At 54.0% G+C, this 26,798-nt stretch overlaps 1 protein-coding gene across 1 annotated transcript in view; it reads left to right on the top strand.

The window, feature by feature from the left end:
- Positions 1-26,798, top strand: part of LOC140741595 (insulin-like growth factor 2 mRNA-binding protein 1) — a 123,992-nt gene that overhangs the window by 2,442 nt on the left and 94,752 nt on the right. Inside the window, exons 2-3 of the mRNA XM_073071897.1 lie at positions 13,327-13,449; positions 25,025-25,160. Coding sequence (XP_072927998.1) covers positions 13,327-13,449; positions 25,025-25,160 — 259 coding nt within the window. The remainder of the gene's footprint in view (positions 1-13,326; positions 13,450-25,024; positions 25,161-26,798) is intronic.

Below are 26,798 nucleotides of genomic sequence, written 5' to 3' on the forward strand. Positions count from 1 at the left end.
ACCCCTCACTGTGACACTGACACACCCCTCACCCCCTCACTGAGACACTGGCACACCCCACAACCCCACACCCCTCACTGTGACACCGACACACCACCCCCTCACCCCTCACTGTGACACCCCGACACACCCCACCACCCTACACCCCTCACTGAGACACCGACACACCCACACACCCCACACACCTCACTGTGACACCGACACACCCCACACCCCTCACCCTCACTGTGACACTGACACACACCCCCCACACCCCTCACCCCTCACTGTGACACTGACACACCCCTCACCCCTCACCCCCTCACTGTGACACTGACCGACCCCTCACCTCTCACTGAGACACTGGCAAACCCCACACCCCTCACTGTGACACCGACACATCCCCACACCCCTCACCCCCCTCACCGTGACACCGACACCCCACACCCCACACCCTCACCCCTCACTGTGACACCCGACACTCCCCACACACCCCTCACCCCCTCACCGTGACACCGACACACCCCTCACCCCTCACAGTGACACTGACACACCCCTCACCCCTCACTGTGACACCCGACACAACACCTCACCCCACACCCCTCACACCCCCTCACCGTGACACCGACACACCCCCACACCCCTCAATGTGGACACCGACACACACCTCACCCCATCACTGTGACACCGACACACCCCACACCCCACACCCCTCACTGTGACACCGCCCTACACCCTCACCCCTCACCCCTCACTGTGACACTGACACATTCCACAACCCTCTCACCCCTCACTGTGACACCGACACACCCCTCACCCCTCACAGTGACACTGACACACCCCTCACCCCCTCACTGTGACACCGACACACCCCTCACCCCTCACAGTGACACTGACACACACCCATCACCCCTCACTGTGACACCGACACACACCGCTCACCCCATCACTGTTGCACTGGCACACCCCACACCGCTCACTGTGACACTGGCACACCCCCACCCCTCACCCCTCACTGTGACACCGACACACCCCTCACCCCTCACTGTGACACTGACACAAACCCCACACCCCCCTCACCCCTCACTGTGACAACCGACACACCCCACACCCCCTCACCCCTCACTGTGACACCTACACACCCCTCACCCCCTCACTGTGACACTGGCAAACCCCACACCCCTCACTGTGACACTGACACACCCCACACACCCTCACCCCACACTGTGACACCGACACAACCCCACACCCCTCACCCCTCACTGTGACACTGACACACCCCTCACCCCTCACTGTGACTCTGGCACACCCCACACCCCACACCCCTCACTGTGACACCGACACACCCCTCACCCCTCACTGAGACACTGACACACCCCTCACCCCTCACTGTGACACCCGACACACCCCACACCCCTCACCGTGACACCGACACACCCCACACCCCTCACTGTGACACTGACACTCCCCCACACCCCTCACCGTGACACCGACACACCCCCACACCCCTCACTGAGACACCGACACACCCCACACCCCTCACCCCTCACTGTGACACTGACCCACCCCTCACCTCTCACTGTGACACTGGCAAACCCCACACCCCACACTGAAAAACCCCAGACACTCCCCCACACCCCTCACTGTGACACCGACACACCCCACACCCCCTCACCCCTCACTGTGACACCGACACACACCACACCCCTCACCCCTCACTGTGACACCGACACTCCACCCCACACCCCTCACCCTCACCGTGACACCGACACACCCCTCACCCCTCACAGTGACACTGACACACCCCTCACCCCTCACTGTGACACCGACACTCCCCACACCCCTCACCCCTCACCGTGACACCGACACACCCCACACCCCTCACTGTGACACTGACCACACCCACCACACCCCTCACTGTGACACCGACACACACCTCACCCCTCACCTGTGACACCGACACACCCCACACCCCTCACTGTGACACCGCCACACCCCACACACCACACCCTCAATGTGACACCGACACATTCCACACCCCTCACCCCTCACTGTGACACCGACACACCCCTCACCCCTCACAGTGACACTGACACACCCCTCACCCCTCACTGTGACACTGACACACCCCCTCACCCCTCACTGTGACAACCGACACACACCTCACCCATCACTGTTGCACTGGCAAACCCCACACCCCTCACTGTGACTCCGACACCCCCCTCGCCCCTCACTGTGACACTGACACACCCCTCACCCCTCACCGTGACACCGACACTCCCCTCACCCCCTCACCCCTCACTGTACACCGACACACCCCTCACCCCTCACCCCTCACTGTGACACCGACACACCCCCTCACCCCTCACTGTGACACCGACACACCCCACACCCCTCACCCATCACTGTGACACCGACACTCCCCACACCCCTCACCGTGACACCGACACACACCTCACCCCTCACTGTGACACCGACACACCCCACACCCCTCACCCCTCACTGTTACACCGACACACCCCACACCCCTCACCCATCACTGTGACACCGACACTCCCCCACACCCCTCACCGTGACACCGACACACCCCTCACCCCTCACTGTGACACCGACACTCCCCACACCCCACACCCCTCACCGTGACAACCGACACACCCCTCACTGTGACACCGACACACCCCACACCCCTCACCCATCACTGTGACACCGACACACCCCCTCACCCCTCACTGTGACACTGACACACCCCACACCCCTCACCCCTCACTGTGACACCGACACACCCCACACCCCTCACCCCTCACTGTGACACCGACACACCCCACAACCCCTCACCCATCACTGTGACACCGACACTCCCCACAACCCCTCACTGTGACACCGACACACCCCTCACCCCTCACCCCTCACTGTGACACCGACACACCCCACACCCCTCACCCCCTCCACCGTGACACCGACACACCCCACACCCCACACCCCTCACTGTGACACCGACACAAACCCCTCACCCCTCACCCCTCACTGTGACACCGACACACCCCACACCCCTCACCCCTCACACTGCGACACTGACACACCCCACACCCCTCACTGTGACACCGACACACCCCACACCCCTCACCCCTCACCCGTGACACCGACACACCCCACACCCCTCACTGTGACACCGACACACCCCACACTCCTACACCCCTCACTGTGACACCGACACTCCCCCACACCCCTCACCCCCTCACTGTGACACCGACACACACCCCACACCCCTCACCCCTCACTGTGACACTGACACACCCCACACCCCTCACCCCTCACTGTGACACTGGCACACCCCACACCCTCACCCCTCACCTGTGACACCGACACACCCCACACCCCTCACCCCCTCACCGTGACACCGACACACCCCACTCCCCACACCCCTCACTGTGACACTGACAACACACCCACACCCCTCACCCCTCACTGTGACACTGGCACACCCCACACCCCTCACCCCTCACTGTGACACCGACACACCCCACACCCCTCACTGTGACACCGACACACCCCTCACCCCTCACCCCTCACTGTGACACCGACACACCCCTCACCCCTCACTGTGACACCGACACACCCCTCACCCCTCACCCCTCACTGTGACACCGACACACACCCCTCACCCCTCACTGTGACACCGACACACCCCACACCCCTCACCCATCACTGTGACACCGACACTCCCCCCACACCCCTCACCGTGACACCGACACACACCTCACCCCTCACTGTGACACCGACACACCCCACACCCCTCACCCCTCACTGTTACACCGACACACCCCACACCCCTCACCCATCACTGTGACACCGACACTCCCCACACCCCTCACCGTGACACCGACACACCCCTCACCCCTCACTGTGACACCGACACTCCCCACACCCCACACCCCTCACCGTGACACCGACACACCCCTCACTGTGACACCGACACAACAACCCCACACCCCTCACCCATCACTGTGACACCGACACACCCCTCACACTCACTGTGACACTGACACACCCCACAACCCCTCACCCCTCACTGTGACACCGACCACACCCCCACACCCCTCACCCCTCACTGTGACACCGACACACCCCCACACCCCTCACCCATCACTGTGACACCGACACTGCCCCACACCCCTCACTGTGACACCGACACACCCCTCACCCCTCACCCCTCACTGTGACCACCGACACACCCCACACCCCTCACCCCTCACCGTGACACCGACACACCCCACACCCCACACCCCTCACTGTGACACCGACACAACCCCCCCTCACCCCTCACCCCTCACTGTGACACCGACACACCCCACACCCCTCACCCCTCACTGCGACACTGACACACCCACACCCCTCACTGTGACACCGACACACCCCACACCCCTCACCCCTCACCGTGACACCGACACACCCCACACCCCTCACTGTGACACCGACACACCACCCACACTCCTCACCCTCACTGTGACACCGACACTCCCCACACCCCTCACCCCTCACTGTGACACCGACACACCCCCACACACCCCTCACCCCCTCACTGTGACACTGACACACCCCACACCCCTCACCCCTCACTGTGACACTGGCACACCCCACACCCCTCACCCCTCACTGTGACATCCGACACACCCCACACCCCCTCACCCCTCACCGTGACCACCGACACACCCCACACCCCTCACCCCTCACTGTGACACTGACACACCCCACACCCCTCACCCCCTCACTGTGACACTGGCACACCCCACACCCCTCACCCCTCACTGTGACACACCGACACACCCCACACCCCTCACTGTGACACCGACACACCCCCACCCCTCACCCCCTCACTGTGACACCGACACACACCCCACACCCCTCACCCCCTCACAGCGACACTGACACACCCCACACCCCTCACCCCCTCACTGTGACACTGGCAAACCCCTCACCCCTCACTGTGACACTGGCAAACCCCACACCCCTCACCCCTCACTGTGACACTGGCACACCCCACACCACCCTCACCCCTCACTGTGACACTGACACACACCACACCCCTCACCCCTCACTGTGACACCGCCACACCCCTCACCCCTCACTGTGACACTGGCACACCCCTCACCCCTCACTGTGTACACCGACACACCCCACACCCCACACTGTGACACCGACACACCCCTCACCCCTCACCCCTCACTGTGACACCGACACACCCCACACCCCTCACTGTGACACCGACACACACCACACCCCACACCCCTCACTGTGACACTGACTCACCCCCTCACCCCTCACTGTGACACCGACACACCCCACACCCCTCACTGTGACACTGAACTCACCCCACACCCCTCACTGTGACACCGACACACCCTCACCCCTCACTGTGACACTGACTCACCACACCCACTACACCCTGTGACACCGACACACCCCTCACCCCTCACTGTGACACTGACACACCCCACACCCCTCACTGTGACACTGACTCACCCCACACCCCTCACCCCTCACTGTGACACTGACACACCCCCACACCCCCTCACCCCTCACTGTGACACTGGCACACCCCTCACCCCCTCACCATTCACTGTGACACTGACACACCCCACAACCCTCACTGTAACACTGACACACCCCACACCCCTCACTGTGACACCGACACACACCCCTCACCCCCTCACTGTGACACCGACACACCCCACACCCCTCACTGTGACACTGACACACCCCACACCCCTCACCCCTCACTGTGACCACCGACACACCCCACACCCCTCACCCCTCACTGTGACACTGACTCACCCCACACCCCTCACTGTGACACCGACACCCCACACCCCTCACCCCTCACTGTGACACACCGCCACACCCCACAACCCCTCACTGTGACACTGACACACACCCCCTCACCCCTCACTGTGACACTGACACACCCCACTCCCCTCACCCCTCACTGTGACACTGACACACCCCACACCCCTCACTGTGACACCGACACCCCACACCCCTCACACCTCACTGTGACACTGGCACACCCCTCACCCCTCACTGTGACACCGACACACCCCCACACCTCTCACTGTGACACTGACACACCCCACACACCCACACCCCTCACTGTGACACTGGCAAACCCCACACCCACACCCCTCACTGTGACACCGACACACCCCACACCCCTCACTGTGACACTGACACAACCCCGCACCCCTCACTGTGACACCGACACACCCCCACACCCCTCACTGTGACACCGGCACACCCCACACCCCTCACTGTGACACTGACACACCCCTCACCCCTCACTGTGACACCGACACACCCCCACACCCCTCACTGTGACACCGACAATCCCCACACCCCTCACCCCTCACTGTGACACCGACACACCCCTCACCCCTCACCCCCTCACTGTGACACTGACACACACCCCACACCCCTCACTCCTCACTGTGACACTGACACACCCCACACCCCTCACTGTGACACCGACACACCCCACACCCCTCACCGTGACACCGACAATCCCCACACCCCCTCACCCCTCACTGTGACACCGACACACCCCTCACCCCTCACCCCTCACTGTGACACTGACACACCCACACACCCCTCACTCCTCACTGTGACACTGACACACCCCTCACCCCTCACCCTCACTGTGACACCGACACACCCCTCACCACACACCCCTCACCCCTCACCCTCACTGTGACACCGACACACCCCTCACCCCTCACCGTGACACTGAAACACCCCACACCCCTCACTGTGACACCGACACTCCCCCTCACCCCTCACCCCTCACTGTGACACTGACACACCCCACACCCCTCACTCCTCACTGTGACACTGACACTCCCCACACCCCTCACCCCTCACTGTGACACTGACACACCCCCACACCCCTCACCCCTCACTGTGACACCGACACTCCCCACACCCCCTCACCCCTCACTGTGACACCGACACCCCCCACACTCCTCACTGACACACCGACACCCCACACACCCCTCACCCCTCACTGTGACACTGACACACCCCTCACCCCTCACTGTGACACCGACACCCCACACCCCTCACCCCTCACTGTGACACTGACACACCCCACACCCCTCACTGTGACACTGACACACCCCACACCCCTCACCCCTCACTGTGACACCGACACACCCCACACCCCTCACCCCTCATTGTGACACTGACTCACCCCACACCCCGCACCCCTCACTGTGACACCCGCCACACCCCACACCCCTCACTGTGACACCCGACACCCCACACCCCTCACCCCTCACTGTGACACTGACACACCCCTCACCCCTCACCCCTCACTGTGACACCGACACACCCCCTCACCCCTCACTGTGACACCGACACACCCCACTCCCCTCACCCCTCACTGTGACACTGGCAAACCCCACACCCCTCACTGTGACACCGACACCCCACACCCCTCACCCCTCACTGTGACACTGGCAAACCCCACACCCCTCACCCCTCACTGTGACACTGACACACCCCTCACCCCTCACTGTGACACCGACACCCCACACCCCTCACCCCTCACTGTGACACTGACACACCCCTCACCCCTCACCCCTCACTGTGACACCGACACACCCCTCACCCCTCACTGTGACACTGACACACCCCACTCCCCTCACCCCTCACTGTGACACTGGCAAACCCCACACCCCTCACTGTGACACCGACACCCCACACCCCTCACCCCTCACTGTGACACTGGCACACCCCTCACCCCTCACTGTGACACTGACACACCCCACACCCCTCACCCCTCACTGTGACACTGGCAAACCCCACACCCCTCACTGTGACACCGACACACCCCTCACTGTGACACTGGCAAACCCCACACCCCACACCCCTCACTGTGACACCGACACACCCCACACCCCTCACTGTGACACTGGCACACCCCACACCCCTCACTGTGACACTGACACACCCCACACCCCTCACCCCTCACTGTGACACCGACACACCCCTCACCCCTCACTGTGACACCGACACACCCCACACCCCTCACCCCTCACCGTGACACTGACACACCCCTCACCTCTCACTGTGACACTGGCAAACCCCACACCCCTCACTGAGACACCGACACCCCACACCCCTCACTGTGACACCGACACCCCACACCCCTCACTGTGACACTGACACACCCCACACCCCTCACTGTGACACTGGCACACCCCTCACCCCTCACTGTGACACCGACACACCCCCACACCCCTCACTGTGACACTGGCAAACCCCACACCCCACACCCCTCACTGTGACACCGACACACCCCACACCCCTCACTGTGACACTGGCAAACCCCACACCCCACACCCCTCACTGTGACACCGACACACCCCACACCCCTCACTGTGACACTGGCACACCCCTCACCCCTCACTGTGACACCGACACACCCCACACACCCCACACCCCTCACCGTGACACCGACACACCCCACACCCCACACCCCTCACTGTGACACCGACACACCCCCACACCCCTCACTGTGACACTGGCACACCCCACACCCCTCACCCCTCACTGTGACACCGACACACCCCACACCCCTCACTGTGACACCGACACCCCCCACACCCCTCACCCCTCACTGTGACACTGACACACCCCTCACCCCTCACCCCTCACTGTGACACTGACACACCCCACACCCCTCACTGTGACACCGACACTCCCCACACCCCTCACCCCTCACTGTGACACAGACACAACCCCACACCCCTCACTGTGACACCGACACTCCCCTCACCCCACACCCCTCACTGTGACACTGGCAAACCCCTCACCCCTCACCCCTCATTGTGACACCGACACCCCCCACACCCCTCACTGTGACACCGACACACCCCACACCCCTCACTGTGACACCGACACTCCCCACACCCCTCACTGTGACACCGCCACACCCCACACCCCTCACTGTGACACCGACACACCCCTCACCCCTCACCCCTCACTGTGACACCGACACTCCCCACACCCCTCACTGTGACACTGGCAAACCCCACACCCCTCACCCCTCACTGTGACACTGACACACCCCTCACCCCTCACTGTGACACCGACATACCCCACACCCCTCACTGTGACACCGACACACCCCACACCCCTCACTGTGACACCGACATACCCCTCACCCCTCACTGTGACACCGACACACCCCACACCCCTCACTGTGACACCGACACACCCCTCACCCCTCACTGTGACACTGACACACCCCACACCCCTCACCCCTCACTGTGACACCGACATACCCCACACCCCTCACTGTGACACCGACACACCCCACACCCCTCACTGTGACACCGACATACCCCACACCCCTCACTGTGACACTGGCAAACCCCACACCCCCACACCCTCACTGTGACACCGACACACCCCACACCCCTCACTGTGACACTGGCACACCCCTCACCCCTCACTGTGACACCGACACACCCCACACCCCACACCCCTCACCGTGACACCGACACACCCCACACCCCACACCCCTCACTGTGACACCGACACACCCCACACCCCTCACTGTGACACTGGCACACCCCACACCCCTCACCCCTCACTGTGACACCGACACCCCCCACACCCCTCACCCCTCACTGTGACACCGACACCCCCCCACACCCCTCACCCCTCACTGTGACACTGACACACCCCTCACCCCTCACCCCTCACTGTGACACTGACACACCCCACACCCCTCACTGTGACACCGACACTCCCCACACCCCTCACCCCTCACTGTGACACAGACACACCCCACACCCCTCACTGTGACACCGACACTCCCCTCACCCCACACCCCTCACTGTGACACTGGCAAACCCCTCACCCCTCACCCCTCACTGTGACACCGACACCCCCCACACCCCTCACTGTGACACCGACACACCCCACACCCCTCACTGTGACACCGACACTCCCCACACCCCTCACTGTGACACCGCCACACACCCCACACCCCTCACTGTGACACCGACACACCCCTCACCCCTCACCCCTCACTGTGACACCGACACTCCCCACACCCCTCACTGTGACACTGGCAAACCCCACACCCCTCACCCCTCACTGTGACACTGACACACCCCCTCACCCCTCACTGTGACACCGACATACCCCACACCCCTCACTGTGACACCGACACACCCCACACCCCTCACTGTGACACCGACATACCCCTCACCCCTCACTGTGACACCGACACACCCCACACCCCTCACTGTGACACCGACACACCCCTCACCCCTCACTGTGACACTGACACACCCCACACCCCTCACCCCTCACTGTGACACCGACATACCCCACACCCCTCACTGTGACACCGACACACCCCACACCCCTCACTGTGACACCGACATACCCCTCACCCCTCACTGTGACACCGACATACCCCACACCCCTCACTGTGACACCGACACACCCCACACCCCTCACTGTGACACCGACATACCCCTCACCCCTCACTGTGACACCGACACACCCCACACCCCTCACTGTGACACCGACACACCCCTCACCCCTCACTGTGACACCGACACACCACACACCCCTCACCGCTCACTGTGACACCGACACACCCCTCACCCCCTCACCCCTCACTGTGACACTGGCACACCCCACACCCCTCACTGTGACACCGACACACCCCACACCCCTCACTGTGACACTGACACTCCCCACACCCCTCACCCCTCACTGTGACACCGACACACCCCTCACCCCTCACCCCTCACTGTGACACTGGCACACCCCTCACCCCTCACTGTGACACCGACACTCCCCACACCCCTCACTGTGACACTGACACACCACACACCCCTCACCGCTCACTGTGACACCGACACACCCCTCACCCCTCACCCCTCACTGTGACACTGGCACACCCCACACCCCTCACTGTGACACCGACACACCCCACACCCCTCACTGTGACACTGACACTCCCCACACCCCTCACCCCTCACTGTGACACCGACACACCCCTCACCCCTCACCCCTCACTGTGACACTGGCACACCCCTCACCCCTCACTGTGACACCGACACTCCCCACACCCCTCACTGTGACACCGACACTCCCCACACCCCTCACTGTGACACTGGCAAACCCCTCAAAACCCCTCACCCCTCACCCCTCACTGTGACACCGACACACCACACCCATCACCCCTCACTGTGACACCGACACACCCCACACCCCTCACTGTGACACCGACACACCCCTCACCCCTCACTGTGACACTGACACTCCCCACACCCCTCACTGTGACACTGACACTCCCCACACCCCCACACCCATCACTGTGACACCGACACACCCCTCACCCCTCACTGTGACACTGACACTCCCCACACCCCTCACTGTGACACTGACACTCCCCACACCCCACACCCATCACTGTGACACTGGCACAACCCCTCACCCCTCACTGTGACACTGACACACCCCACACCCCACACCCCTCACTGTGACACCGACACACCCCACACCCCTCACTGTGACACTGACACTCCCCACACCCCTCACCCCTCACTGTGACACCGACACACCCCTCACCCCTCACCCCTCACTGTGACACTGGCACACCCCTCACCCCTCACTGTGACACCGACACTCCCCACACCCCTCACTGTGACACCGACACTCCCCACACCCCTCACTGTGACACTGGCAAACCCCTCACCCCTCACCCCTCACTGTGACACCGACACCCCACACCCATCACCCCTCACTGTGACACCGACACACCCCACACCCCTCACTGTGACACCGACACACCCCTCACCCCTCACTGTGACACTGACACTCCCCCACACCCCTCACTGTGACACTGACACTCCCCACACCCCACACCCATCACTGTGACACCGACACACCCCTCACCCCTCACTGTGACACTGACACTCCCCACACCCCTCACTGTGACACTGACACTCCCCACACCCCACACCCATCACTGTGACACTGGCACAACCCCTCACCCCTCACTGTGACACTGACACTCCCCTCACCCCTCACTGTGACACCGACACACCCCACACCCCTCACCGTGACACTGGCAAACCCCACACCCCTCACTGTGACACTGACACTCCCCACACCCCACACCCATCACTGTGACACCGACACACCCCTCACCCCTCACTGTGACACCGACACACCCCACACCCCTCACTGTGACACTGACACACCCCACACCCCTCACCCCTCACTGTGACACTGACACACCCCACACCCCTCACCCCTCACTGTGACACTGACACTCCCCACACCCCTCACCCCTCACTGTGACACCGACACACCCCTCACCCCTCACCCCTCACTGTGACACTGGCACACCCCCTCACCCCTCACTGTGACACCGACACTCCCCACACCCCTCACTGTGACACTGGCAAACCCCTCACCCCTCACCCCTCACTGTGACACCGACACCCCACACCCATCACCCCTCACTGTGACACCGACACACCCCCACACCCCTCACTGTGACACCGACACACCCCTCACCCCTCACTGTGACACTGACACTCCCCACACCCCTCACTGTGACACTGACACTCCCCACACCCCACACCCATCACTGTGACACCGACACACCCCTCACCCCTCACTGTTACACTGACACTCCCCACACCCCACACCCATCACTGTGACACTGGCACAACCCCTCACCCCTCACTGTGACACTGACACTCCCCACACCCCACACCCATCACTGTGACACTGGCACAACCCCACACCCCTCACTGTGACTCTGACACACCCCACACCCCTCACCCCTCACTGTAACACCGACACACCCCTCACCCCTCACTGTGACACTGACACACCCCACACCCCTCACCCCTCACTGTGACACCGACACACCCCACACCCCTCACTGTGACACTGACACACCCCACTCCCCACACCCCTCACTGTGACACCGACACACCCCACACCCCTCACCGTGACACCGACACTCCCCACACCCCTCACTGTGACACCGACACACCCCTCACCCCTCACCGTGACACCGACACTCCCCACACCCCTCACTGTGACACTGACACTCCCCACACCCCTCACTGTGACACCGACACACCCCTCACCCCTCACTGTGACACCGACACACCCCTCACCCCTCACCCCTCACTGTGACACCGACACACCCCTCACCCCTCACCCATTGCTGCACATTCTGATACAGATCCCCCCTCCGCACTCTTGCTCCCGGAATTGCCTGTGGACTGTGACTGTTTGTCTCCGCAGGGCTGAGGAGGTTCCGTTGAAGCTTCTGGCTCATAACAACTTCGTTGGCCGGTTGATAGGGAAGGAGGGGCGGAATCTGAAGAAGGTCGAACAGGACACGGAGACAAAAATCACAATCTCTCCGTAAGTCCTTGCCCACTGTGTGTTCCCCAGCCATAGTCAGTGTGACAATGTCAGTAAACATGTCTCTGATCGTGCTTCGCAGGTTTCTCTCTTCCAGCCCTTGTTGTCTTGTCAGTGGACAGTTTATAAAGTTCTTGCTGAGGCCTCCTCTCCCGTTTGCAGCTTCACCTCTCACTGCAGTGTCCTCTCTCATGTTTCTCACAACATTACTCGTCCGAACATTCGCTGAACTTGTCTCGTCAGTGATTATGGACGGAAATCCGGAATCAAGAAGGTGTGACCATCACAGACCCGCTCATCAGTTTGCGGGATTTGGAGGAACAAGTTTGTAGGGAGATTGCAGACTGTTGCAAGAAACATCAGGTTGTTATAGTAGGTGATTTTAACTTGCCACATCTTGACTGCATCTCCCATACTCTGAAAGGACTAGATGGGATAGAATGTGTTCAGTAATGTTTCCTTCATTCCCATCGAGTGGGTGTATGTACTTGATCTGCTATTAGGGAGTGAGACAAGGCACGTGACAGAAGATTGTGTAGGGATACACTTTGCATTGAGTGATAGATAGATACTTTATTCATCCCCATGGGGAAATTCAACTTTTTTCCAATGTCCCATACACTTGTTGTAGCAAAACTAATTACATACAATACTTAACTCAGTTAAAAAATATGATATGCATCTAAATCACTATTTCAAAAAGCATTAATAATAGCTTTTAAAAAGTTCTTAAGTCCTTGCGGTTGAATTGTAAAGCCTAATGGCATTGGGGAGTATTGACCTCTTCATCCTGTCTGAGGAGCATTGCATCAATAGTAACCTGTCGCTGAAACTGCTTCTCTGTCTCTGGATGGTGCTATGTAGAGGATGTTCAGAGTTATCCATAATTGACCGTAGCCTACTCAGCGCCCTTCGCTCAGCTACCGATGTTAAACTCTCCAGCACTTTGCCCACGACAGAGCCCGCCTTCCTTACCAGCTTATTAAGACGTGAGGCGTCCCTCTTCTTAATGCTTCCTCCCCAACACGCTACCACAAAGAAGAGGGCGCTCTCCACAACTGACCTATAGAACATCTTCAGCATCTCACTACAGACATTGAATGACGCCAACCTTCTAAGGAAGTATAGTCGACTCTGTGCCTTCCTGCACAAGGCATCTGTGTTGGCAGTCCAGTCTAGCTTCTCGTCTAACTGTACTCCCAGATACTTGTAGGTCTTAACCTGCTCCACACATTCTCCATTAATGATCACTGGCTCCATATGAGGCCTAGATCTCCTAAAGTCCACCACCATCTCCTTGGTCTTGGTGATATTGAGACGCAGGTAGTTTGAGTTGCACCATATCACAAAGTCCTGTATCAGTTTCCTATACTCCTCCTCCTGTCCATTCCTGACACACCCCACTATGGCCGTGTCATCAGCGAACTTCTGCACATGGCAGGACTCTGAGTTATATTGGAAGTCTGATGTGTACAGGGTGAACAGGACCGGAGAGAGTACGGTTCCCTGCGGCGCTCCCGTGCTGCTGACCACCGTGTCAGACCTACAGTCTCCCAACCGCACATACTGAGGTCTATCTGTCAAGTAGTCCACTATCCAATCCACCATGTGAGAGTCTACTCCCATCTTCGTTAGTTTGTGCCTTAAGATCTTGGGCTGGATGGTGTTAAAGGCACTAGAGAAGTCCAGGAATGTAATCCTCACAGCACAACTGACCCCATCTAGGTGAGAGAGTGATTTGTGCAGCAAATACGTGATAGCATCCTCCACTCCCACCTTCTCCTTATACGCAAACTGAAGAGGATCCTGGGCGTGCCTGGTTTGTGGCCTCAGATTCTGTATTATCAGCCGCTCCATGGTCTTCATCACGTGCGACGTCAAGGCAACAGGTCTGAAGTCATTCAACTCCTTTGGTTGTGGTTTCTTCGGTACCGGGACAATACAGGATGTTTTCCACTGTCTGGGTACTCTTCTCTGCTCCAGGCTCATGTTGAAGATGCGCTGTAGTGGTTCTCCCAGCTCAGTCGCACAGGCCCTCAGTAATCGTGGGGAAACTCCATCCGGTCCAGCCGCCTTGCTGGTACAGATCTTCCTCAGTTGACCTTCCACCTGTGCAGCTGTAATCCTGGGCGTGGGCAAGGTCTCCTGTGAGTGGCTATTTTCCTGTGAGGAATAGTGCCATTAGTTTTAAAGTAAATATGGAAAATCTGCATATGCTGGAAATCCAAACAGCACGCACAAACTGCTGGAGGAACTTTGCAGGCCAGGCAGCATCCATGGAAATGAGTAAACAGGCAAAGTTTCAGGCTGAGACCCTTCATCAGGATGTGGGAAAGGATCAGTCTCTTCCATGGGTTGTGCTTCTAAATTGGAGAAAGGCCATTTTTGATGGTATCAGAAATGATCCAGCAAGTGTGGATTGGGACAGGCTGTTTTCTGGCAAAGGTGTACTTGGAAAGTGGGAGGCCTTCAAAAGTGAAGTTTTGAGAGCACAAAGCTTGTATGTCAGAATAAAAGGTAAAGATAACAGATTTAGTGAACTTTTATCTTTCAAGAGATATTGAGGCCCTGGTTAAGAAAGTTTAAACTAATGTCAGAGAAAGTATGCTGCCGGGATCAAGTTTTGATGTGATCCGAAGAAATTATCCCTAAATAATGCTGAGTATCCGTAGCCTTGATGAATTGCTACAATGGGTGCTAAGTTATGTGAAAGTATTGGGGAAAGTTATACTAGTTGAACGGCGGTTTCACCAACCAGTTGGTAAGGGTGTTATTTTAGTGCAGACGAGCAGTGACATCTCTGAAGTTGCACTGCCTCGTAGGGTAGGGACACCTGGAGAGGTGGGGCCATAGGCTGTCCATTTTTTTAGAGAAGGGGGCATGTACCTGAGGGTGAAGATGTTAAAGACAAATTGTATGTAGCTGAGGGTGAAGACTTTAAGGGCAAGTTGTTCTTTTTCCTGGGGAAGTAGCAGCAGCCCAGCAAGATGACCCTTGTATAGGTGCCATTTGGTCATCTGTTCTCAAAGGGGATATTGCCCAAGTTGAAAAGACAAAACACCCTGGCATACCCTTACTGACGAGGGAATGGGACAAACTGGAGTTGAGGAAACAGGTTTATACAGGGTCTCGTCTCCTCCAGACAGGCCTCGCCATTCCCAGTTGGCTTTGTCTGAGAAGCATCAGGGGATTGTGTTGAAGTCACTTCATGATGATTCAGGTCATTTGGGGCTTGACTGGAGTTCGATTGGCCCGAGCTCTGAGGTAGGAGAGTACTGTAAGCACTCAGAGGAAGAGTTGCTTCTTTATCCCACTAGTATGGATTTCCTTTCCATAGAGCATTTGGCCCGCTGCTACAACTGGACACAGATACTCGCCGTGTTCAGGCACGAAGCAAGGTTGCCTGTAGATCTCTGTTTTGGTGAAGACTTGCTACAGAAGATGTACCTGACATGAGCCAGCCACGGTTTCCACTAACAAGGAAACTAAAGGAGATATGATCAGAAGATTTAGTAAGGAACTTGGGGCTACCAGGGAAGCATAAGTTGGCTGACCGCTGGGGGGGCTACGTCTTACGTAGTGGGGAGCCAGATGCCAAATATGAGTATTCTGGGTGAAGCCAGAAGATGGGAATGGGCCTGCCAAAATTCTCCATTGGAATCACCTTTTGCCCTGAGTGCAGGAGGTATGTGTTGACATGGAACTTATGCCTAGTAGGGCAACTTTGTACAGAAAGACAATCAGCGTAAAGACCTGTATAGACTCTGGGGCTGTGGTATACGTCACCCCCATGCAAACACTTCAAGAATTGATGAAGAGATTTCTGAATCTCCCAACCCGGACTCAGATGTGGTGGAAACTGGCAGACACGATGCTAGACAGTGAAGGGAAGCTGGGCTCCAACGTAATTGTGGATGACGCTGAGTTCAGTCAGGTGACAGGGCAACCTGAGTTGTCAGAAGGCACGAGTAATGGAGGTGTCTTCAAGTAGCCAGGAAAGGTCCCAAGGAGTGCCTGAGGCTGAAAATGAGATAAGGAGGTCTCAGAGAGTCAGGAAACCCCCAGATAGGATGGCAAATGACTCACCAGGGAAACAGACTATTGCGTCTATCCCCATAGTGAGATATGTTACTGTCATTTACAAATGGATTGGGGGTCCTGAAATCACAAAATCCATTTGAACACTGTGTTATTAATAGTGGTTTGATAAATTTCAATGTCATGAGGACATGACTGTTTTTGGTGAAGTGGGGGGGGGGAAGAATGTTATATCCTGGTTAAGATTTTTACTGCTGAAAATGTATGCCAGGCTGAAAATCTGGACTGCTGGTTACTGGAGAGAAGGGTGATATTTTTACTGCGTTTGCCCTCAATTTGTCGCACCGCCCTCCAAGCCCTGATTGTGTTAATTATTCTTGGATTGTGACAATATTCCTTAACTAATTTCATCTTATTGAGGAGAAGCAAATTAATAAGAGGGCATTTTGTTTGTGAGGCTTCAATGTCCAGCCAAACTGAGGAGGGGTCCCTGCAAACCCAGTTAACCACATAAGATAAAAAGGAACTTAATTGATATTTTTGATGTCTGGAAAATCCAGGTCCCCTAGACTACTGGGAAGCTGTAAATTAGATATTTTAATACAGGGTCTTTCTTTGTTCCAGATGAAAGAACCAAACCAGCCATTTATTTTTTTAAGTATTTGTTGGGTAAAAATGACTGGAATCATTCGTATTGGGTAGAGCAGACGAGGAAGGATGTTCATTTTGAGCAAGGATATTCGGCCAAGCCAAGAAATGGGAAGAGTGTTCCATCGCTCAAGATCCTGTTTGATTTTGTCAAATAACTGTGTAAAGTTAGCTTTGAACAATTGATCAAACGTCGGTGTGGTAAATATGCCTAAGTAAACAATACCTGTCTGCGACCATTTAAAGGGGAAAACACCCCGAGAATCATGGAATACATTCCTTTAGACTTTTTAACATGTATGGTACACTCAAAAACAAATAGTTTTCATAAAACATGGCCTCACGTCTTAATAAGCTGATAAGGAAGGCGGGCTCTGTCGTGGGCAAAGTACTGGAGAGTATAACATCGGTAGCTGAGCGAAGGGCGCTGAGTAGGCTACGGTCAATTATGGATAACTCTGAACATCCTCTACATAGCACCATCCAGAGACAGAGAAGCAGTTTCAGCGACAGGTTACTGTCGATGCAATGCTCCTCAGACAGGATGAAGAGGTCAATACTCCCCAATGCCATTAGGCTTTACAATTCAACTGCCAGGACTTAAGAACTTTTTTTTTTTTAAAGCTATTATTAATGCTTTTTGAGTTAGTGATTTAGATGCATATCATATTATTACTGAGTTAAGTAGTGTATGTAATGAGTTTTTGCTACAACAAGTGTATGGGACATTGGAAAAAATGTTGAATTTCCCCATGGGGATGAATAAAGTATCTATCTATCTATCTATCTATCTATCTATCTAACCTTTTCTACTGTATGTAGATGTAAACCACTCTGCTATCCTAATAAGGGCTTTTGTGTAGGATGTGGTGGTGATGTCCATACTTTGATGGAAGTGTTCTGATAGCTGATATCTGTGAGAGGAAGAAATGTAAATGTAAGTTTTGTTATGCTGAGCAAAAAAAAAGATTTTTACTGCTAATGCTAATGCAGTAAAAATAGTAATAGTATTTCTGTAGAAGCAGTGTGTCCTGCTGATAGAATGTTTGGGTTTCAGCTAAAGATAATGGGCTATGATGTTCAACTTAGGAATATTATGTCAGCCAATCAGGATGGTGGAATTGGGAGAAGGTTCTAGAGAAAGCCAGGTGGAGAGAGATTTGTGACAGACACTGGTGGGGTTCATGGTCTTTTTGGCGGGAGATGCAGAGAGGAGAAGATTGGGAGAGATAGGATTCAATCTGACTGGAAGACACGATTGCATGGAGTGCTTCGCGAGAGAAGGAATCCAAGATGGGAAGTTCTCCCGGTGACTGGTGATGAGAATTCAGCGCCGTGGGTAATGGTCATGTCCAGCTTTTGGACAGTATGAGCTCCAATGCCATGTGCACATATAGATTGGTTTAATTGTAATGGCCCTTCATTTTTATTCTTTTTTTTCTTCCTCAATAACTGTTTGATAAAGCTGAAATTAGTAAATACACTTTCTGTTACAATCTGTTATTCCTCGTCAATGGATAGTTATGAACGGGCAGCACTCTCTCAAATTGGGGTTCTGTTAATCAAAACATCCCAACTTTCCTGTTTGGGTGGACCCATATCATACCGACCCTAGATGTACATTGTTTAAGAAAGGTGGCCTTGTCACCGCTGAGTCCCGTGGCTATTAGCCGAATAGTTTGCAAGGGAGCTCGATGGGGCTGGGCGGTGCATTCATCATCTATATTAACAGTCTGGATGATAATGTAGTTAACTGGATCGGCAAGTTTGTTGACACCAAGATTGGGGGTGTAGTGGACAGTGAGGAAGACTTACCAGAGCTTGCAGAGGGATCTGCATCAGCTGGGAAAATGGGCTGAAAATAGCAGATGGAAGTTAGTGCAGACAAGTGTGGAAACATTGTACATCTGTAGGACCAATCACGGTCAGTCTTATACAGGGAGCGATAGGGTGTGTGAGAACAGAGGCATCTAGGAATATGGGTCCATAATTCATTGAAAGTGGCATCACAGGTAGATAGGGTCACAAAGAAAGTTTTGCCATTGGCCATCATAAATCAAAGTATTGAGTACAGGAGTTGGGGTGTTATGTTGAAGTTGTATAAGATGTTGGTGAGCCCTAATTTGGAGTATTGTCTGCAGTTTAAATCACCGACCGACAGGAAAGATGCAAATAAAATTAAAAGAGTACAGAGAAAATTTACAAGGGACTGGAGGACCAAAATTATAAGGAAAGATTGAATAGGTTAGGACTTTCATACTTACTACGTAGAAGATCGAGAGGAGATCTGATAGAGATTTACAAAATTAAGCAGGCTGTTTCCACTGAGGTTCATGGGACTACAACTAGAGGTCATGGGTTAAGGGTAAAAGGTGAAGACTTTAAGGGGAAGATGAGAGTAAACTTCGCTCAGAGGGAGTTGATACTGTGGAATGAGCTGCCAGCACAAGTGATGCATGCAAGCTCGATTTCAACGTTTAAGAGAAATTTGGTTTCGATGGTTGAGATATGGAGGGTTATGGTCCTAGTGCATATTGATGGGAGTAGGCAGTTTAAATCATTTAGCATGGACTAGATGGGCTGAAGGGCCTGTTTCTGTGCTATATTCCTCTGTGACTCTATGTCATACAGTAGGTTGAACAAGCTTGGGCTTTTCTGTTTGTAATGAAGGAGGATGAGAATGACTTGATAAAGGTGTACAAGTTGATATGAGGCATAGATAGATGGGATAGCCAGAAATGGATAATACAAGGGGGCATACTTTTGAGGTGATTGGAGGAAAGTATAGTGTTAAGTTGATAACACAGAGACTGGTGGGTGTGTTGAACATGGTGCCAGGAGTGGTACAGACAGATACATTAGATGGATGTTAGAGTAGGTTAAAAGGGCTGTACTGTTCTGTAATGTTCTATGTTCTAAAGCATTTACAACAATTCTGGGATGGTTCCAGAGGATAAAATGCCAGCAAGACATCATGGGCTGAAAGATGTGCATTGTGCTCTTCTGTATGTTAATAGATTTAGGGCTGAGCGAGTGGGGACACGGCAGAAGAGGCCACATTTCTTCAGAAGTGTTGGACACAAAAGGTGTCAGCGAGGGTCTGGGAATACTGTGAAATGCTTTGGAGTATTGTGTGCAATTCTGGTCACTGCATGCCAGCAAGGATGTGGAGGCTTTGCAGAGGAGGTTTACCAGAATGAGGCTGGCCTGGATTGCCGAGTATTAACTGTAAGAGGAGTTTGGACAAACTTGGCTTGTCTTTGCTGGAGCGCCAGGGGCCAAGAGGAGATCTGATTGGGGCGTCACAGTTGCGTAGCGGTTAGAGCAATGCTATCAGAGCTCAGAGTTCAATATAAGGAGTTTGCACATCCGCCCTGTGAACGCGTGGGTTTCCTCCTGCAGTCCAAAGATGTACCGGGTAGTAGGTTAATTGCTCCGTGATTAGGCTGTGGTTGGGGTAGCGTAATGGCTAGCGCAACGTTATTACGGCTGGATGCGTTCCAGAGTTCAGAGTTCAGTTCCAGTGCCACTCTGTAAGGAGTCTCTGTACGTTCTCCCTGTGGAACGAGTGGGTCATGACGTACAGCACTGGGTAGGTAAATTGCCCCGTGATTAGGTCAGGGTTAACCAGGTTTGTCGGGGCTTGGTAGGGCAACGCAGCTCGAAGGGTTGGAAGGGCCTACGCTGTGCTCTATCGCTAAATACCAAAATAGTCGGGTGACTGGGCAGTGTGGCTGATAGGGATAGTTTCATGCTGTATCGCTAAAAAAAATTAAATACAGTAAGTATTTCAATTATGAGAGGCATAGATCGGAATGGAAATGTTCAATACCAGAGGGCTTTGTTTTAAAGTGACAGGGGGAAAGTTTAAAAGAGACATGCGGGGCAAGATAACTGTGGGTACCTGGAATGAACTGTCAGGGGAGGCGGCTAAAACAGCTCTGATATCGATGGGCATCCTGGGCCCAGCATATCGATGCAGCTACAAAGAATGCACTACAGTGACTACACTTCATCAGGAATTTGAGGAGATTTGGTATGAAAGCAAAGACACTTGCAGATCTCTACAGCTGTACCATGGGGGACTGTGATCTGCACCAGCGCTCATACTGCCATCCAGCACCTGCTCCCATGGCTTGGGGAGCCACTGAGTGGCGGAGTGGAGATACGTCTCTACCAAAGGAGGCGTAAGGTGCTCCTTCCCTCCACTAGTCTGCAGGTCACCCTTGGGCAAGGTGTAGCACCTGCTTAACCCTCCTTTCCACCCCCCACCCCCCCGATCAGGGACACAGAAGCCTTGGGAGCAGGTGGTGGTTGGTCGTATGGGCAGATGGTACATATCATGTCCTGGTTATGTGACCACTGACGCCACACAGACAATCTCTGAAGAGCATTGATAATGGCTGGAATCACCCGTCTTATAAAGACACTGTCCAGAAGAAGGTGTAACCCCTGGGCCGCCTCAGGCATCGCTCAGCTCGTTCTAGTCTAGGGGGAGCAGCCTTCGGCCCCGCCAAACTGGGTAATCAGCTGGTGTGGATGCTGTGTGATGTCCCCGCCTCGCTCAAAAAACAGACAGTACACCTTATGCGATTAAATGAGTACAATTTATAAAGATTACTATAACTAAGCGATTACTAACGATACAGTATATATGAATAAGAGAAAAAAGAAAAGGCGCCAAACTTATCAAAGTCCAAACCACTTCGTGCACAACCGTTGGAGCTCAATTACTGAAGTCTTCTGGCCACCATTCGATCCCCTCCGACTTCCTCGACCCGCCTCCTGGGACCCCCACGGTGGTCGACCAGACGCTCCACACTCCTCTGTCTCCGTCTCCTCTCATCACCGAAAACCTTGGGCCGGGGACCGTCGCCCAGCTTCCAGCATCCCGTCCTCTCTCTCTCTCACTCCATCGCGCCGACTCCCCAAAATCCCCGCCAACAATCAGTTTACAGTCCCAAACAAGCTTCCAGCACTTATCATAACAAAGACGCTAGCATTCCTACTATTAACACAGGCGCCAGCGTTCCTACTTTTAACAAAACAAAGACGCCATTTTGATTACATACACAGTAACAAAAAAAAAAGAAACCCCCCGTTACAAAGGCAATGGCAAACCACTTCTTCAGAATTTGCCAAGAACAATCATGGTTATGGAAAGACCATGATCGCCCATGTCATACAACATGGCACATAATGATGATGTCATACGACATGGCACATAATGATGATGTCATATGACATGGCACATAATGATGATGATGACTGCCCAGAATTGAAAGGCTGCCGAGAGTTGTAATCTCAGTCAGCTCCACCATGGGTACCGGCCTCCCCAGCATCCAGGACATCTTCAGGGAGTGATGCCTCAAAATGGTAGTGTCCGTCATTAAGGACCCGCATCATCCAGGCCATGCCCTCTTCTCATTGTTACGATCAGGGAGGAGGCACACACTCAACAATTCAGGAACAGCTTCTTCCCCTCTACTATCCGATTTCTGAATGGACATTTAACTCTTGAACTCTACCTCACTACTTTTTTTTCTCTTCTTGCACTAATTTAATTTAACGTTTTTTAATGTGCTGATGATGGTGAAGGCATCTGTCTGTCTCAAAGAGAGCAAGCCTGGGCAGAAGAAATGGAGATCCTGAGATGCCCAGTCATCGAGATCCCCCTCTCGGCCTCACCAGTGTGGTCCAAAGGAAAGCTTCTGAAGCGATACGTTTGGCATATCCACTTACTGAAATTCACAGTTTTTATTACTATGTATTGCAACATACTGCTGCTGCATAACAACAAATTTCAGGACATATGCCAGTGATATTATACCTGATTTGGATCTGAGCCTGTTAGACACATGAATATAGAGGGCTTGGAGGGAAATGGACCATGTTGTGGCAGGAGACTTCATTTAATTTGGTATTGATTTCAATATTTAAGAGAAATTTGGATCGGAGGCACGTGGAGGACAATGGTGCGGGTGCAGGTCAATGGGACTGGGCAGAATAACAGATGGGCATGGACTAGTTGTGTCTGTGCCATCATGCTCTTTGGCTCCATGACTGTATGTGTTCAGCAGAGACATTGTGGGCCGAAGGGCCTGTGCTGCACTGCTCTTACTCTAATAACAGGCAGCCCAGTGGGTCAGCTACCTACTTCCCTTCCTGTATGTCACTACCCCCACCCCACCACTGCCTCGAACACATCCACAATACAAACTCCTTCCAGAACACAGTAGATTCTGGTTAATTGGGACACACCGGGACCAGTGTTTTGGCCTAATTAAGCAGCTGTCCCAATTAGCTGAAGTTTCATGGATATAGTTAAAAGGGTGTGAAAAAGACAAACTACTGTTTAACTGAGTAACATATTATGTATTTAAATGGAATACAGAACAAATGAGAATGCTATCAACACTACTACAGTCCTATGAAACTGTGTATTAGTTCCTAATAGTTATTGACGGAGGAATTCATCCAGTGTACACCACCCTGTCTTTTGATTGAATGTAAATAAACAAAATCAATGGAGACACCTGGTGTAGATAATGGACCGCCTTCATACAATGCTATCAACAATTGCATTCTCCAAATCATCATTTTCATTGTAACATTCAAGATGGTTGTTGATACCTTCAACTTCTTCATTGTTTAAAAGTCGTGAACTCAGTTCGCTCCATGGTGGATCCAGCCTTGCCACATCGGAGCAAACGCTAATTAGAAACTGTTCGGCAACAGTCTCCTGTCCAATTAAGCGGCGTAGTGTCCCAAGTATCCCAGCTATTTTCTCCATTAGTTTTTGTTCTTAAGAGTTGCACCAATCTAACGGTGTCCCAATTAACCAGAATCCAAAGAGTTTGTATTTAAACTTTTTCATTTTCTGTGGTAGGTTGCAGGATCTGACGCTTTACAATCCTGAGCGGACTATCACAGTGAAAGGCTCAATTGAAGCTTGCTGTAGGGCTGAGGAAGACATCATGAAGAAAGTGCGGGAAGCATACGAAAATGACATTGCTGCTATGAATGTAAGTTTGCATTATTAAACAAACTCCCATGGCTTCGTTGGTGAAGGGTCTTTAGTCCTGATAAAGGGTCTCAACCTGAAACATCGACTGTTTATTCATTTCCATAGATGCTGCCTTACCCACTGAGTTCCTCCAGCATTTTGTGTGTGTTGCTCTGGATTTCCAGCATCTGCAGAATCTCTTTCCAATTTAAGAACAGTATCTTCAAATTGTTAAGACCTTAGTACTCAGTTTGAACAGTGAGGCCTCCGTTGTCCAGGGTCACCATGGGTGTTGAGTACAACCTTGTCTAGATACACGAGCCCACTCAGTACGATACGGAGGGCGCGCTGATGCCCGTGTTGCGGGCTCCCCCTCTCCAAGCGTCCGATGAATCCAAAGGAACGGCAGAGACCGATACAGTTTGGCACCAGCAGCGTCGCAGGAGTCAGCATTGAACTCGACGTAAGGACTCCAGCTCTGGATTTTTCCCTCAGGGTTTACTCCCGAAGCCTTCCTCGTGAGTGAGTATAGCTGAAACGCAGTGGAGAGCTTGAGATCAGAGTTTTCCTTCTCCTACGTGAGCTGCTGACGTACCCCATCTACCCAAAGCAACTGGTTTTAAGACACCAGTAACCAACATTTTCCCCTTCTCGTCAGTAGGAATGGTTCCACTGGGCGTAGTAGCTAAACCACACGTGAAGAGCAGGAGCTGGACTTGGTTGTCAGAGGTTATTTGAGACGCACGACACTGGGAGCATGTAATAGGTAGTGGGAGCTTGTCCACATTACCAACCCCGGCTATAACAACCTCAAGGAACCGAGTACCTGGACCTCAGTAAAGTGAAATAAAGCACAAAAGATTCTGCAGATGCTGGAAATCCAGAGTAACACACACACAAAATTCTGGAGGAACTCAGGAGGCCAGGCAGCATCTGTGGAGAGGAATGAACAGGCGACATTTCGGGTCGAGACCTTTATCTGTTTATTCCTCTCCATAGATGCTGGCTGACCTGCTGAGTTGCTCTAGCATTTAGTGTAGGACAATAACAAACCAATTCTAAATCCAACTCCCTGTTTGAAGTTTTCTCCACAAGAGCTGGAGAGGCCATTCAACTGCCCCACCATTCAATATGATCAGGGCTGATGCATCCCAGACAACTCCTTCTCAGTATCACGTCGAGTTCAAGTTTAATTGTCATTCAACTATACATGAATGCAGTCAAACGAAACAGTGTTCCTCCAGGGCCAAGGTACAAAACATAGTACCGACAGTCATGCACAGAACAGGGCACGTATAGCGTGTATAGTAACAATACTGTTTCGACACGCACTGATCTGCTCTAACTCCCTGGACGATGTGGCCCCTTTAAAGATTCAGGACCATCCTGCTACTTGGGAGCCAAGGATTGAGCATTTAAGGAGCACCTGGACTGAGGGTCAGTGTTCAATCGTAAGCCTACTCGGGATTTTGCCTAGTGTTTGTTTTGAGCTCAGATGCAGTTTGATACCATATCTCAAACCTTGCTTCAGATATCACAGTGTTTGAGTCCAATCATCCTGGTCAGGGACTCTCATGACAGGAAAAATACAGGCACACAAAAAACAGCCAATGGTTCGCTATCCATTTATTCATCTCTATAAAAGATGCCTGACGTA

Source organism: Hemitrygon akajei, chromosome 18, assembly GCF_048418815.1.
Source record: "Hemitrygon akajei chromosome 18, sHemAka1.3, whole genome shotgun sequence".
NCBI classification, from domain to species: Eukaryota; Metazoa; Chordata; class Chondrichthyes; order Myliobatiformes; family Dasyatidae; genus Hemitrygon; species Hemitrygon akajei.